General features: G+C 40.6%; 1 protein-coding gene across 1 annotated transcript; it reads left to right on the top strand.

The window, feature by feature from the left end:
- Nucleotides 1-865: 865 nt before the first annotated feature.
- LOC140535483 (transformer-2 protein homolog beta-like) lies at nt 866-13544 on the top strand. Its single transcript, XM_072656879.1, has 8 exons — nt 866-989; nt 6153-6292; nt 6584-6755; nt 8007-8195; nt 8475-8590; nt 8679-8789; nt 11752-11825; nt 12031-13544. Exons 1-8 carry the CDS (start codon nt 957-959, stop codon nt 12039-12041), a joined length of 846 nt encoding a protein of 281 aa, XP_072512980.1. The 5' UTR covers nt 866-956; the 3' UTR covers nt 12042-13544.
- Nucleotides 13545-14149: the final 605 nt, after the last annotated feature.

The raw sequence follows: 14149 nt of genomic DNA, 5'->3' as shown, positions 1-14149 counted from the left end.
AAGAGACGGCTCAAACATACACACTAATGTTGCTTACGCGTGATAATCTTGCCGATGAAATGGAACAGCTCAAACATGCATTCCAATGTTGCCAACAAAAAAAAAAAGGATAAGCATAGACATACAAGCTGCTGTTGCTAACAAATAAGGAACAGCCAAAACATACATAATTGTGTTAAGGAATTAATAAGGAGCAGCTCAAACACGCACTAGCATATAAGGAACTGCTTAAACATATTAAATGTTGCTAACAAGGAGCAGCTCAAACTTGCACTCTCCTGTTGCAAACAAACGAGGAACAGCTCAAACATGCGTTCCAATGGTGCCATCAAAAAAGGATCATCATAAACATACACGCTGCTCTCGCTAACAAAGGAGGAACAGCTGACACATACTTACTTGTGTTAATGAATTAATAAGGAGCAGCTCAAACACACACTAGCACAGCTCAAACCTACATCCCAATGTTGCCATCAAAAATAGGTTAGGACCAAACACACACACACACACACACACACATATATATATATATAAGGAACAGTCCAAAAAACAACCGCTAAAAGGTGCAAAACATCAGAACAGCTCAAAATACACACCAGTGGTGCTGACAAATGAGGAACAGCTCAAACATCCAGTCAGTGTTTTGAACGCAACCAGCAGGTGGCCTAGTTCTGCAGGCCGCTCTTCCTATTCACAGACAGCGGCGCTGATCGTATGAACAGCTGATCAAACGGCGCCACCTTGCGGCCACACATGGGAAGTGCTGCAGCGTACACCAGCCCAGCAGCTCGTCGCCACACCAGTAGACGGCAGCAGCCCTGATCTTCAGCCCAGCTTCAGGGAAATCTCCCGTCTTCACCGTGAGAAGCTCCAGAACCCACCTTGAAGTGGCAGCTGGCCGTTTAGTGCACTTATTCTCACACTTTCCAGCTTAAAGCAGACCACTTTAGGTCATCATGAGTGACAACGAGAAGGAATATGTGGAGCGGGTGCGTGAGATGAATGGTTTTTTGGTCATTATTATTATTATTATTAGTAGTATAAATGAATTACTTAGCGCTGATTGTGCTCCTGTAAACTTCCAGTCCAGTGTCTCGGTGGTGGGGGTCTTTGTGAAGGCTATGATAACAAGCCAGCTAGCTTCGTTTCACACGGCCATGGATACGTTCAGTAGTTAAAATGCGGCTGCTGTCTTTATTACTCGGGTTTCCAGCTGAAACCAGCTTTACTTAACATTTTAGCCACGTGGAGAAAGTCGTTGACATCTGGCTAGCGAGTCCTCGGCAACCGTTTAGCTAGCTTAGCTTAGCGAGTGCCAGCTAGCTAGCTAGCTAGCTACCTGCTAACCGATTAGTCGTTCGTTAGCTACGTTAGCAATGTAAAACTCTTCATTTCTAGACATTTATTGGCTGATATGTTTTGTGTAATACGTGTTTTATAAGTTTAACAGCAGGTTAGAAAGCTGACAACACGCTATCGTTACTTTATCGACTCGAAAAATAGGGAGAGATTGAATCCGGCTAAGCTAACTAGCTAGCTAACCCCAGCTAGCTAGTGCTAGCCACATTAACGAAAGTGCAGGAAGTCGCCAGCTCCAGTTTAACCCTCCTGTTGGGTTCGTTATGTTCTGGTAACTACTTTTGAGTACAGGTCAGACTTTTAGAGCTGATGATGATGATAATAATAATAATAATTAATATAGTGCTATACTAATATAGTGGTTTTATCACCTAATGTTGTGAGAGAGATGGCTGGCTTGGCTTGGCTAGCTAAGTGAGCTTCTCATTATGTTTATGGTCTGTGGGCCTCATTAACCTGTCCTTTTTGAGTAAAAAGAGCCTAATTTTAGTAATAATAATAATATAGTTATGATAATATAGTAATAATAATATAGTGCTATAGTTTTATCACCTAATGTTGTGAGAGAGATGGCTGTCTTGGCTTGGCTAGCTAAGTGAGCTTCTCATTCTGTTTATGGCCTGTAGGCCTCATTAACCTGTCCTTTTTGAGTAAAAAGAGCCTAATTTTAGTAATAATAATAATAATAATAATATAGTAATAATAATATAGTGCTATAGTTTTATCACCTAATGTTGGGAGAGAGATGGCTGTCTTGGCTTGGCTAGCTAAGTGAGCTTCTCATTCTGTTTATGGCCTGTAGGCCTCATTAACCTGTCCTTTTTGAGTAAAAAGAGCCTAATTTTAGTAATAATAATAACAATAATAATATAGTAATAATAATATAGTGCTATAGTTTTATCACCTAATGTTGGGAGAGAGATGGCTGTCTTGGCTTGGCTAGCTAAGTGAGCTTCTCATTATGTTTATGGCCTGTAGGCCTCATTAACCTGTCCTTTTTGAGTAAAAAGAGCCTAATTTTAGTAATAATAATAATAATAATATAGTAATAATAATATAGTGCTATAGTTTTATCACCTAATGTTGGGAGAGAGATGGCTGGCTTGGCTTGGCTAGCTAAGTGAGCTTCTCATTATGTTTATGGCCTGTAGGCCTCATTAACCTGTCCTTTTTGAGTAAAAAGAGCCTAATTTTAGTAATAATAATAATATAGTTATGATAATATAGTAATAATAATAATCCAAACTCTCACAATCTGGAGTTGGACCAGTGTCACTATCTCGAGAACTGCTTCCCCTGACACACCCCTGACACACCTGTAGGCTCACCTGGCCGGTCATGTTTGGCCGAGAACCATCAACCAACCAAGGTGCACAAATGTTCAATAAAATACCTCAAATGAACATAAATAATATAAATTCATGTTATGTTGGCAAAGAAAAGATTATCATGATGATCAGATTAGATTAAATGAGCGTAATATTTCAGAGAGAAGACTTTGACCAGAACTCAATAGGAGGGTTAAACACTGATTTAAGTAACACCAGTGCGTATACCTCCGTCATCCCCGCGTTTAAGGTTCTGTTTATTGTCTGTTACTGGTCCGTGCGTTAGACGCTCAGATTAATCCGCTTCTGATCGATTTGAATGATAACTTACAGACCTAATGTACGGTTTCAGATGTGCTTGTTCAGTTTAAGATGAATTGCTATACAGTCATGTGTGAAAATTAGGACGCCATGAAAACCTTTTGTCTTTTTGGACATATTTCAACAGGTGGACAATTGATCGCTGGCAAGCTTACAGGCTTAAGTCTCTCCCTAATTTAGTTTTTTGAGAGCAAGGGTTTCCTCCTTGCTCATCTCCCATGAAAATCAAACATGCTCAGGCTCTTTCTGATGCTAGACGCTGTACTTTGACATCAGGAGTGGAGAGAGCTGCCTTGCTACTGTGATGACTGTTTAGGATTGTTGGAGACTTCTTTAAGCCATCTTGTGGTCTGCTCTTGAACTTGCCAGGACGTCCTGTTCGGACCATGTTGACAGTTGTTCCACGTAAACAATTTTTCCAGACAACTGAGTTCTCCTGTGCTTTCTGAAGGCATCATAGAGCCATGGTGATCTTCATCACTCACTTCAGCAACCAGTCAAGAGCTAACCAGACTAAATATCTGAGGTTTAAATAAGACAGACTCCTCCAGAATCCTCTCTAACCATGTTCAGATCATCTGAGCTGATCTTAATTTTACACATTTAACTGGTAATAAATCTGGAGATACATTTTTTTTTAAGTAAATTGCCATAAATTGTCCGTATGTTTTAAGTATGTTCAAAAACAAAGTTTTTTGTGGGGTTTCCTAATTTTTCGCATGACTGTATAACCTTAATTTCTGTATACAGACAGTTAAATACCCTACTTATTGTTACATACTGACCCACTAGTTGGGGATATACAGGCTTAAGATGGTTTATACTGTTTATGTAAAGTGTAAGGTGGTTATTATTGTCTTCATGTTGCTAGCTACTTCTTTAACCTTTACCTTTAGCTGATTTACATGTACTTCTGATTTCACCCTTCACCCTGGGTTGAGAGTCATTTGGAAAGTGCATAGGAAACTTTTAGCAACCAATAATGAACTCTCAGTCAGTATTGTATTGTTTTTTTATGTGTTGTAACAGTTGTAGTTGATTGACTTTCACTTCCTTCCTGGACTTTTTATTTTTTTTATAATGAATACAGCTCATGTAACTTTTTATTACCAACATGCATACCAACATAAACAACGTCCTTACCCCTTTTCTGTTTTTCTTATTAAGGTTAAGGTGTGAAGAATGAAAATGTGGATGAAGTCAAATGTCAAGTTTTTTTTTTTTTTTTTTTTTTTTAATGAGGCTGAATTTTGAGAGTGCATGCTAATTCTGTGTGGCAAGAAGTTCTAAGAAGTTCCCTGCGTGTAGAGTGTTGTGACATTGGGAGCAATGAATGGGCAAGATGCAAAGAAGTCAGAAATAAGAAACGGAAGAAAGAAGATCAGAATGTTGGTTGAGAAGTTGTGAAGTTAATCTCAGAAGTGTTCGGGTGGATAAGATGAAACAGGGCTAAGTAATTTGCATTAGTCTGTTCTGTCTGAATATAAACCTCTCTCTTTCATACACTTTGCATGCTACTGTTTCTACGATGTAATGCCAATGCAGTGTAATGAAAGCATTCTGATGCCAGGCTTTGGTAAAAATGTTTATCTAGGATCCTTCATGTAGGTCGACTGTAATGGTATCAGTCCAGCATGCTTAGCCAACGGACCTCTGAGGTTGTGTGTCGTTCTGTGGGCGGTGTTTGAGCAGATAAGGTCAAGTGAATAGCGTTTCATGCCCTGCGTTGAACAGTAATGTCTCAAACCTGGGTATGTTTTACCATGCATTGCGTTAAGAGTTTCTCTTTGGCTGGGACCAGAATGGATTCCTGCTCCCTCATTACTATGACCGTATAGGAATAGCCAGTGTACCATTTTGAGTGAATTCGGTCACTTCATCAAAGTGGTTCAGCACCACTCACTTAAACAAATATGTGAGTGGCTGAGCCGTGTTTAAATCTCCTTACACACCAACTAACTTAGTAACTCAGTGAAAACACTGTGCTGAGCAGCCTAGTCCTACTGTTCCTGAATTGCATAGAGAAACATCTGAAATTCACGGCATCCAGTGGCTTATGTGAGCAAACCTTGTCTGCTCCAGTTAGTTCCACTGTCTGTTGCTTCGTGACTAAACGACTCCCAGTGCATACTGGTCCACATTCAGCTGATGCAGTGAGCTAGGCTGTTCACCAGAAATTACAAGTGCATTGTGGGAGGTTGTAGTGCCCACAATCATGTTTGAATTCCACTTCACGGTTTGGACAAATGGCACATGTTCTCAGCAGTGCCCTAAAACGTAAATATGAAGCCAGTTTGTCATTTTAATTTCTATGCAAGTTCACCACCTACTGGGTGAGATGTGAGTTAGTTCTAATTTTCTGTAGAACCCTGAGATTAATACCTTCAAAGGGTCCCTCATTCGAGTATAAAAGCTAACAGGTGAACTGACCCTCGGTCTAAGCTTTAAATTGCTCATTTGCCGTTTGGACATAACTGAAGGCAGAGCTCCATTTCGTTCCTCTTCAGAGGAAGGTAGTGGATCAACACTGCTGACCAGAAACACCCCACAGACCTTTAGACCCCATCATCTGGCTGTACCAATCTGACCCATGTCAAAAACTATTTCTTCTGCATCCAGCACTATGGCTACAAGAAGTGACTGTTAAGTTACTCTCTAAAAGGCATCCAAGACCTTGACTTTTCCAGTTGAAACAGAGTAATCGAAGTTATGTACTTCGTCTTAATGTTTTGGCTCATTAATGTATAACGCCCTCTACTCAGGTTGCACTCTACTGCTTCCAAAGCCTCTCAACCCTCTTAACCCAATATGGTTTGCTGGCTTGTTTTGGGCATTTTGTTGCGGTGGCCTGTCAACAAACGCTTTTCATTTTTCCCCCAAATTGAAAAGACCTGAGCAAGAACCAGGCCTAGAGTTTCTTATCTGGGCCCAATCAGTGACTACAAAATGACGCCACAACTTCAGATGTCCATTCTAGGACTAGATTTAAGACCATCACTTATGTTTATCTTGATGTTTAGGCAACATGAATCCTGGAGTCAGTTAGTTGTGTTGTCAACATGCTTAACCAGTAAACAGGCCTGGAGCCATGACTTAGAAGGTTCTGTCTGCTTTCGGGGTGCTAATCTGCTCTGATTTGCGCAGGAGTCCCGGTCTAGGAGCCGGAGTCCAAGAGGCTCCGCAAAGTCCAACAGCGAATCCCCGAGACGGTCTCCAGAAGGGTCTAAAGATGGGTCCCATCATTCCAGATCTAAATCCCGCTCCAGGTCCAGATCCAAGTCCAGGTAGCAATCGTTTAAAAAGCGCTGGGTGGTACATGTTTACGAGGGTAAATGGTTTAATAAAAAACTTTCAGAGCATTTCCATTGGTCCATTCGTCATGAATTGTAACCCAGTGTAAATAAGAATGGTCAGAATCATATTGTCAAAAAGTGAAACGATGAAGTCACTGGCTCGATATTCGCTGATGCAGCTTCTTGTATTAGTAGCAAGCCAGTGTGTGCAGGTAGAGTATGTAGCTGTAGGAGTTTAATGATGATGCCTTTAATTATACCTTTTGTCTTTTCTGGCTACAGGTCTCATTCCCGTCGGAGCTCGCGGCGGCACTACTCTCGCTCACATTCTCGCTCACGCTCTCACTCTCGCCGACGGCACTCTCGCAGTCGGTCGTACAGCCGCGAGTACCGCCGGCGGCGAAGCCACAGCCATTCTCCGATGTCTAACCGCAGGCGGCACGTTGGCAATCGGGTATGAGCTCTCAGTTCTGTGAAGAACAATCAGGCTACAAGGGGTTTTCCTTGTGTTCAGGCGGAGCTTTTAATGTTCCTATATAAAACCACTGCTCTCGAAGAAGTCCTGTCATAAAAGGTATGATTCTTCAGCGTTGCTGTATCAGCTCAGTTATGGTTTGTTTTAGTCCATTGTTAAATGTTTGTTTTGCTCCCTCACTTATGCACTTGTAGCCGCACTGTCGTGTGCAGCCTTTGATTATGGGGTGTTCTCCTGAATGTTCTCAGATGATCAAAGGTCATCCACTGGCCCAAGGCAGACGTCAAAACCATAGCTAATTTAGAGGCTCTGAAATGTCAGATGTTTTTTTTATGTTTTTTTAATGCTTAGCAGTAATGTTGCCCTTGGCTGGTCTCAAGTGGAGTGAATAGGGTTGCATCCCGCAGTTAACTAAAAGCCACTTCAGCTTTCCTCATGTGCTACAGCTATACTCGTACAAATACACACAAGTTGTTTATTGCAGTTCAACTGCTGATCTAGGATATATATATATATATATATATATATATGTATATATGTATATGTATATGTAGGTAGGTAGGTAGGTAGGTAGGTAGTACCACTAGTCTCCATTGGTTGATGGTATCATCAATAGACAAAATTGAATTTCAAGTAGTTTTGGAGCGTTTCTGTAGGTCCAGTCATCATGATAAAGAACAACTGTCAGATTCACATCATGTCAACAAGTGAAAAATGTTTTGTGTGACATTGATGATATATTATGATTCGGTGTTCTCAAAGTATAATAAGGCTGGAAGTGGGTCTTGTTATGCTGACCTGAGATCAACTCAAATTTACAGTATTTTCCACTACCCACGCAATAGTGACCTAGGACCGTAGGATCATGACATACTCATACATAAGGTCCATTATTTTATTTACAATAATCAGAATAGAGAGTAGTTATTGGTATTAAAATTTGAGACCAATTAAGTTATGATATTACCTGATAGTTAGGATTTGGGTAGGTAGGTCTGTTTCCTGATCTGTGTACACTGACGGCTTCTTCAGAGAGTGTGCAGAAAGGTGTAAATCTTAGTGTAGTGTAGTTGGTAACACCACCTTCCCTGTGGCATACTGGGGTTTAATTCCCTGGCCAAGCATGTTAACCACACTACACCAATAAGAGTTCCTGGGTAAGACTCCCAACTCCACATTCTCCTGCCTGAGTAACATGATTCACATGTAAGTCACTCTGTTTGGCTGTAGGCGAATCCTGACCCCAACTGCTGCCTGGGTGTATTTGGCCTGAGTCTTTACACCACAGAGAGAGACCTGAGAGAGGTGTTCTCCAAATACGGCCCCCTGAGCAGCGTCAGCATCGTCTACGATCAGCAGTCACGCCGATCGCGAGGCTTCGCATTCGTCTACTTCGAGAACAGGGAAGACTCCAGGGAGGTGAGTGATCCCAGAAAATTAGTCACTGGCGATTCTGGTGCTATTTTCAAATGTTAAAGTACTAAAAGAGTATTGTTTTAATTGCCTGTTATTTCAGGCAATAGAGTAAATACAATATGTCCAAATGTTTGTGGACACCCCTTCTAATGAATGCATTCAGCTGCTTTAAGTTGCGCCCATTCAGCTTGTTAGGCTGTACGGACAATACATTCTTCACCCATCCAAAGCCATACAGCGGTGTTTCTATTTTTCTAAAACTACCTCTTCTTCTGTGATTAGGCAAAAGAGCGAGCTAATGGCATGGAGCTGGACGGGCGACGTATCAGAGTGGACTATTCTATTACTCAGAGGCCACACACCCCCACTCCTGGCATCTACATGGGACGACCCACCTAGTAAGTGTTCTCCAGAACTTAGACCTTAACACTGATCTAGATCTCCACAACTCAAACATCTCTCTCTGTGTTGTACACGTACTTGCAGTGGAGGAGGAAGACCCAGCATCTCCGCCAGCCGCTCTAGAGATTATTATGATCGAGGGTATGAACGGGGCTATGACCGCTATGATGACAGAGAATGCTACAGATCGTACAGGTTGGTGATTGTGCCTTTTTTTTGTTGGGGGGATAATGTTTGTTGTGTATTATCTTATTTACTATGTTTAACTTGCAGGGGGGGCAGTGGATAAGGCTTAAACAGATCTGATGCCACTAATCAGCCAATTAACAACCGCTTCCTGAGCTGAAGTGCATTCATTACAGCAAGAAAACCTTTAACATGCAGGAGGCATAACTAAAGATAGTTTGAATGCTGCATGTAGAAGTGCGGTCGTCTTAGAGCAGTAATGTGAACTCCCAGTAGGTTCTAAGATTATTGCAAACATCACATTGTTAAAAAAACAAAGCAGATAGTGGTTTTCTGCAGAGGTCTGCCCATTCAGTTTTGGCTTTGTCAATTATAGAACTTCCCTTCAGACTGTGTACAACCTTGCTATGTTGTTGCAACAGGATATCTGAACCTTTTTTTTTTTTGGGGGGGTCAATTTAATAACTTGGTAACTTCCCATGAATTAATGACTTAAGACTTCAGTCTTGTGCATTCTAGTAAGATTTAACATTTATTGAGCGCAGTCCCAGTTTGCACTTTAAACAAATAAATATCAAGTTATATACAAGTAAATCAGTTGAATTCTGAAATATCTAAAATATCTGATTGTATTTGATACTTTTAATCATTATAATAATTCAGCTTAATTGATCTTAATGATCAAATGATTATAATTCCATATTAATGTGCCTCTATTTTAAACATTGATTACTGACTGGAGGATTGGTTATTGCGAATATAATTCACAGCATTTATTAAGCGAATACTGAAGGCTAAAAAGCCCCAGGCTAGTCCTGTACTTCTTGCAACTCTTCCTTTAAGGCCAGAGCACTCCGACCAAGCATTCCAGGACACCTCAACTCTCCGCTGTTGGCAGCTGTAAAAAAATAACCGGTTGAAACACCACCGAACAAATCAACAGGTCTTCATTATTATTATTATTATTATTATTATTATTAGATAAACGGGGAATGATGAAGACTTGAATGTTAAGCTCTATTCAGGTGGGGTTAAATATATTTGGGGTCCTGGGGTAATTCTCTTTTTCACGGGGGCTCCTGTGACTTATTTCCTGTCCAGATCGTTCCTCTGAGACCATTACATCCAGAGTTACCTACTGTTTTTGACTGAACCCTGCGATCTGTCCGGATTCACACACCTACTTTTCTAGGTAGTTTTCATATGTTGGGGTAAAAAGGTGCCATGTTTAGTCCCTGAGCACTCGTATCAGAGCTCTACCGGTGGACAAGAAAAAAAAAAATCTAAAATAGTTAAAGATCTTTACTTGGTTTGCACAGGGGCGATAACCACCAGGTTAAAGTTAGCCTGGTAGCCACTGCATCTCTTTGTCTAAAGTGTACTCTGGGGTTTTTGGCAATAAGTAACTCCTCTTCGATCCAAAACGATGCCATTATTAATGTCTTAGCTTAGCCAGAAAACGAGCAAACCCGTGGAATCAGAGCTGTTGACTGTGAGTTTCAGTGGGGGCGCAGATGCCTGTGGAAAAGTCTGTTAGAGTGCATTTAGAGTAAGCGTCTCTTCAGAGAGAGGAAGAATCTATGCATTTCTGCTCAACTAAAAATCTTAAATACACATGGAGTCACAACGCTACGTTATTATAGTTAAACCTTCGCCCTGGTTGCCTAGCAACAGTGCTCACTGCTAATGGACTGTGTTGTTTGGAGGAATAGTTTATTGTAAATAAATAGATGAATCGAGCAGGGTGTAGGTTATCATAATTTGTGTTCACACATTGATCAAATCAGCGACATTCGGCCTCTCGTGGCTTATTGCTTTATTAACTCTGAACCATAGAGGACTGCTGTCTGGTGCTTTTTAGAGTCCTCTATTCTGTAAAGACCCGTATACAAGTCCTACATGTTTTCCATAACAGAAAAGGTCCCAGAGGTAGGTCCCAGAAATTGTGATAAACAAGCATTTTATTTTATTCCACATATTGACAATCATTCAGTTCAGCCCTATTAAAGAGCAGGGAACTTTCTTTTATTAAGAATATTCACACATTGAAATATAAAAATGTTTTACATATCCTAAATAAATAAAACATTAATAAAATAAAGTTGCGATCCCAGCTCTTTCACACAGTGGCCGATACTGTGGACTGCAAAATAGGCTACATTCACATTACAGACCTCATTAATCCCTTTCCCACTTTTTGCTGAGGTCTGATTTGGCTCTTGACTTTTCACATTCATAAATGTCCTATATATGTCCCCGAAACCACACGCATGCACACTGATGCGTTCATCCACATCACCTCCATTCCTTTTTCCATGCTGCCGGTTCTGGCTGATGGCTACAGCACTGAGCGCAGGCATACAGGCAGAAATGCACAATCTGACGTCCACATTCATGACATTCATCGGTCCTATGAAATATGACCAGATTTTCACTTATGAAAGTGGCTCAATTCTGAGTTGAAAAGATCTGATTTGACACGTCTGAACAGCCCTGAAATAAATCAGGTTCGTCTCACATTAAGGCAACAAGTCTGATTTGACACACTTCTGTCTGGTAATGTGAACACAGCCATAGATTGTACGATATGTCGTTTATTTGTTGTAAGATAAGTCAGTAATGTAATTATTGTGACAGACCTAGGTGGAGAACCCTTTGCACATGTTGATGTGTGGTTTTACACAGACATGACTTCAGTTCTTCCAGAATTATTTTTTATTTAACATTTATATTTTTTACATATAATTTTAAATGGATATATGTAAATAAGCATGTCGGCCCTGTGTTGGTCTGGCTTTTCCCTCACATTTTCCATAATCGGAAATAACCATTCAGCGAGGTGAAGGACCCTTTACATATTAAAATGGTGTTATTTATTTATTTATTATAGTTTTTTTAAGTTCATTATTTGGTAAATCAGTCAGCCCTGTGTTGACCTTTTGACTTTTTTTCCCCCCCTCTGTGTGTGTAGGCGCAGGTCTCCGTCACCCTACTACAGCCGCGGAGGGTACAGGTCACGCTCTCGGTCGCGGTCGTACTCCCCACGTAAGTAAAACCACTCATTAGTGGTCGGACTTTGTAAACAGACACATTCCCCATAAAATGTAGATGAGGTCACTTTTTGTGTTTTCTTTTCTCTGTGCATTTTATCGTGGAGGAGGGCAGGACTGTGGCAATATGCCGTATTGTATTGCGGCTTGTCTTTTCCAAGTGCTTTGCTCTAACCTGAATCTCTGTTCATTCCCAACAGGGCGCTACTGAAGAAGAAGCAGATGTTACTGTGTCCATTCGGAAGGAGGGATTTAGTTTTTATTCATATAAACAGTGAATAATGGAAGGATATTTTGTTTCTTTCTTTTTCTTTCGTTTCTTTGTATGTATGCTTTTGAGTTTGTGTATTTTAAGACACTTGATATTTTGGTTAGCTTAATGCTCATCCTGTCTGATAGTCTTGCGTAGGATGAGCTGTGTCTACCTTCCACTTTCCTTGCTACATGCTAGTAGTCGTTTGTGTCCTGATCTGTTTGACTGCAGGCCTTGTTTGATGATATAGTCTTTATATTGAGATGTGTGTTCTGTCCCAATACCCCAACAGTTTCCCAGGCAGTTAAGGATTCCCCAATCTTGGAGGGGGAGGGGGAGGGTTTAAGAAGCGGGGGTTTCTAACTTTCTCAGATGTCAAATGGCAAAAGCCCCTTTTTGCCTTCTTACTCAACACTGGACAGATTCCAGTTCACAGTTAAAGGGAGGCTCCAGATGGTTTCAGCTAATTCTCTATTTGGCACGTCTGTAAGTGTACCGTCAGTTTAACACGGACCGTTTTAGAATTAGAAAACAACAAAACAAAGTTGTTGTCTAAAACCGACGTAATAATAGGAAGCATTGGGACAGTTCAGAATTCTGTGAATAAATGTGTCTGATATAAGAAGAATTGAAACTACGGGGCTCTGAGTGGCTCAGCAGTGTAATGCACTGCCCTATGGCGGAATCGCACGCTATTCCGCTTTGCCATCAGTAGCCAGAGTCAGAGAGAGCATAATTGACTGTGCTCTCGCCGGGAGCGCAGATGACCCTCTCTTCCCCCCCCCCATCACTCATAAGCGATGTAGGCCGGCACTGCTGATGCCACATCAGCCGCAGTTCTAAAAGAGGTGGTGGCTGGCCTCACATATCAGAGAAGGCCTGTGTTGAGTTCTTTCCCTCCTAGTGTCAAGAGCACTGCTAGTTCCTAGAGCTACGAACGAGTGGGTTAATTGGCAGTACCAAATAAAATTATAATAATAATTAAAACTACAACCAACAATCTTGAACACTTACAGGTTTTAAGAAAAGACAAACATTAGAGAATGTTGTTCTGAGATTTTCTGGGATCTATGCTGTGAAAACCCCGCTCACACCACTACCTTGAAAATATGTTGCCGCAAATTCATCTGCTGCAAGACTAGTCCCACGCCTGAAAAGGCTAATTACACATATTTAAAGCTAAAGTTTTCATGGAATTCGTTTATTAAAATGAATGAATTAAAGTGTTCCACAAAATAGTGCTTGTGTTTTCAAATAAGCAAGTATAAAGAATGTCAAAATGCAGTAAATTGACTGCACTACAAAGGCAGCACTGAGATTAGACTGAAAAATGCTGGAGTTCTCCTTTAAATATTCAAAATTCCTGCTGGGAAATAGCAATACTCGTATTTAAATGGTACATAAGATGGCCAGTATCTCATGTAAATGTCTGTTATGTTGAATAAACATTGCATTTTACAACTTTGTGGTCCTCTTCCATTGTCTTAGTTTGGTCATTCATTAAACCTCAGTGTTGACCGTATACAGCAGGACTGTGCTGTGGCAACAGGGAACCTGAACATTGTTTTACTGGGGTCCAAACGAGTAACATGGTAACTTCACATCATTTACAGACTAATACTGCAGTCCTGTGCATTCTGGTCGGATTAAACAACATTATTGACCTCGGTCAGTGTTGCACCTTCTTGCATGTGTGAAAGTCAACCCACAGCTCATATTGTACAAATATGTCTAATCAATATGATCTATAGATGTCATGTATTACAAATCAGATGATTAGATTGTCTTGAATTAAATTTATAGCCCATTTAATTTGTGCATAATTAATAATTGCTGTAATAATCCACCTTAATTATGACCATAAATAATAGGCCTAGAATTAAAATTTTTCACTTTTAATTTATTTTGGCATTTATAAAACAAAGATACATGACCTGGCCAAATATATTTGGACATCCCTTCTAATGAATGCATTCAGCAACTTTTAAGTTGCACCTCTTGCTGACACACACGTGCAAATGCACATGCAGAGCTTGTCCAGTCCCTGTAGAGAAGTGCTGCCAATA

This window comes from Salminus brasiliensis, chromosome 15, assembly GCF_030463535.1.
Source record: "Salminus brasiliensis chromosome 15, fSalBra1.hap2, whole genome shotgun sequence".
Classification (NCBI taxonomy): Eukaryota; Metazoa; Chordata; class Actinopteri; order Characiformes; family Bryconidae; genus Salminus; species Salminus brasiliensis.
This window is presented reverse-complemented; position numbering and strand designations above follow the sequence as displayed.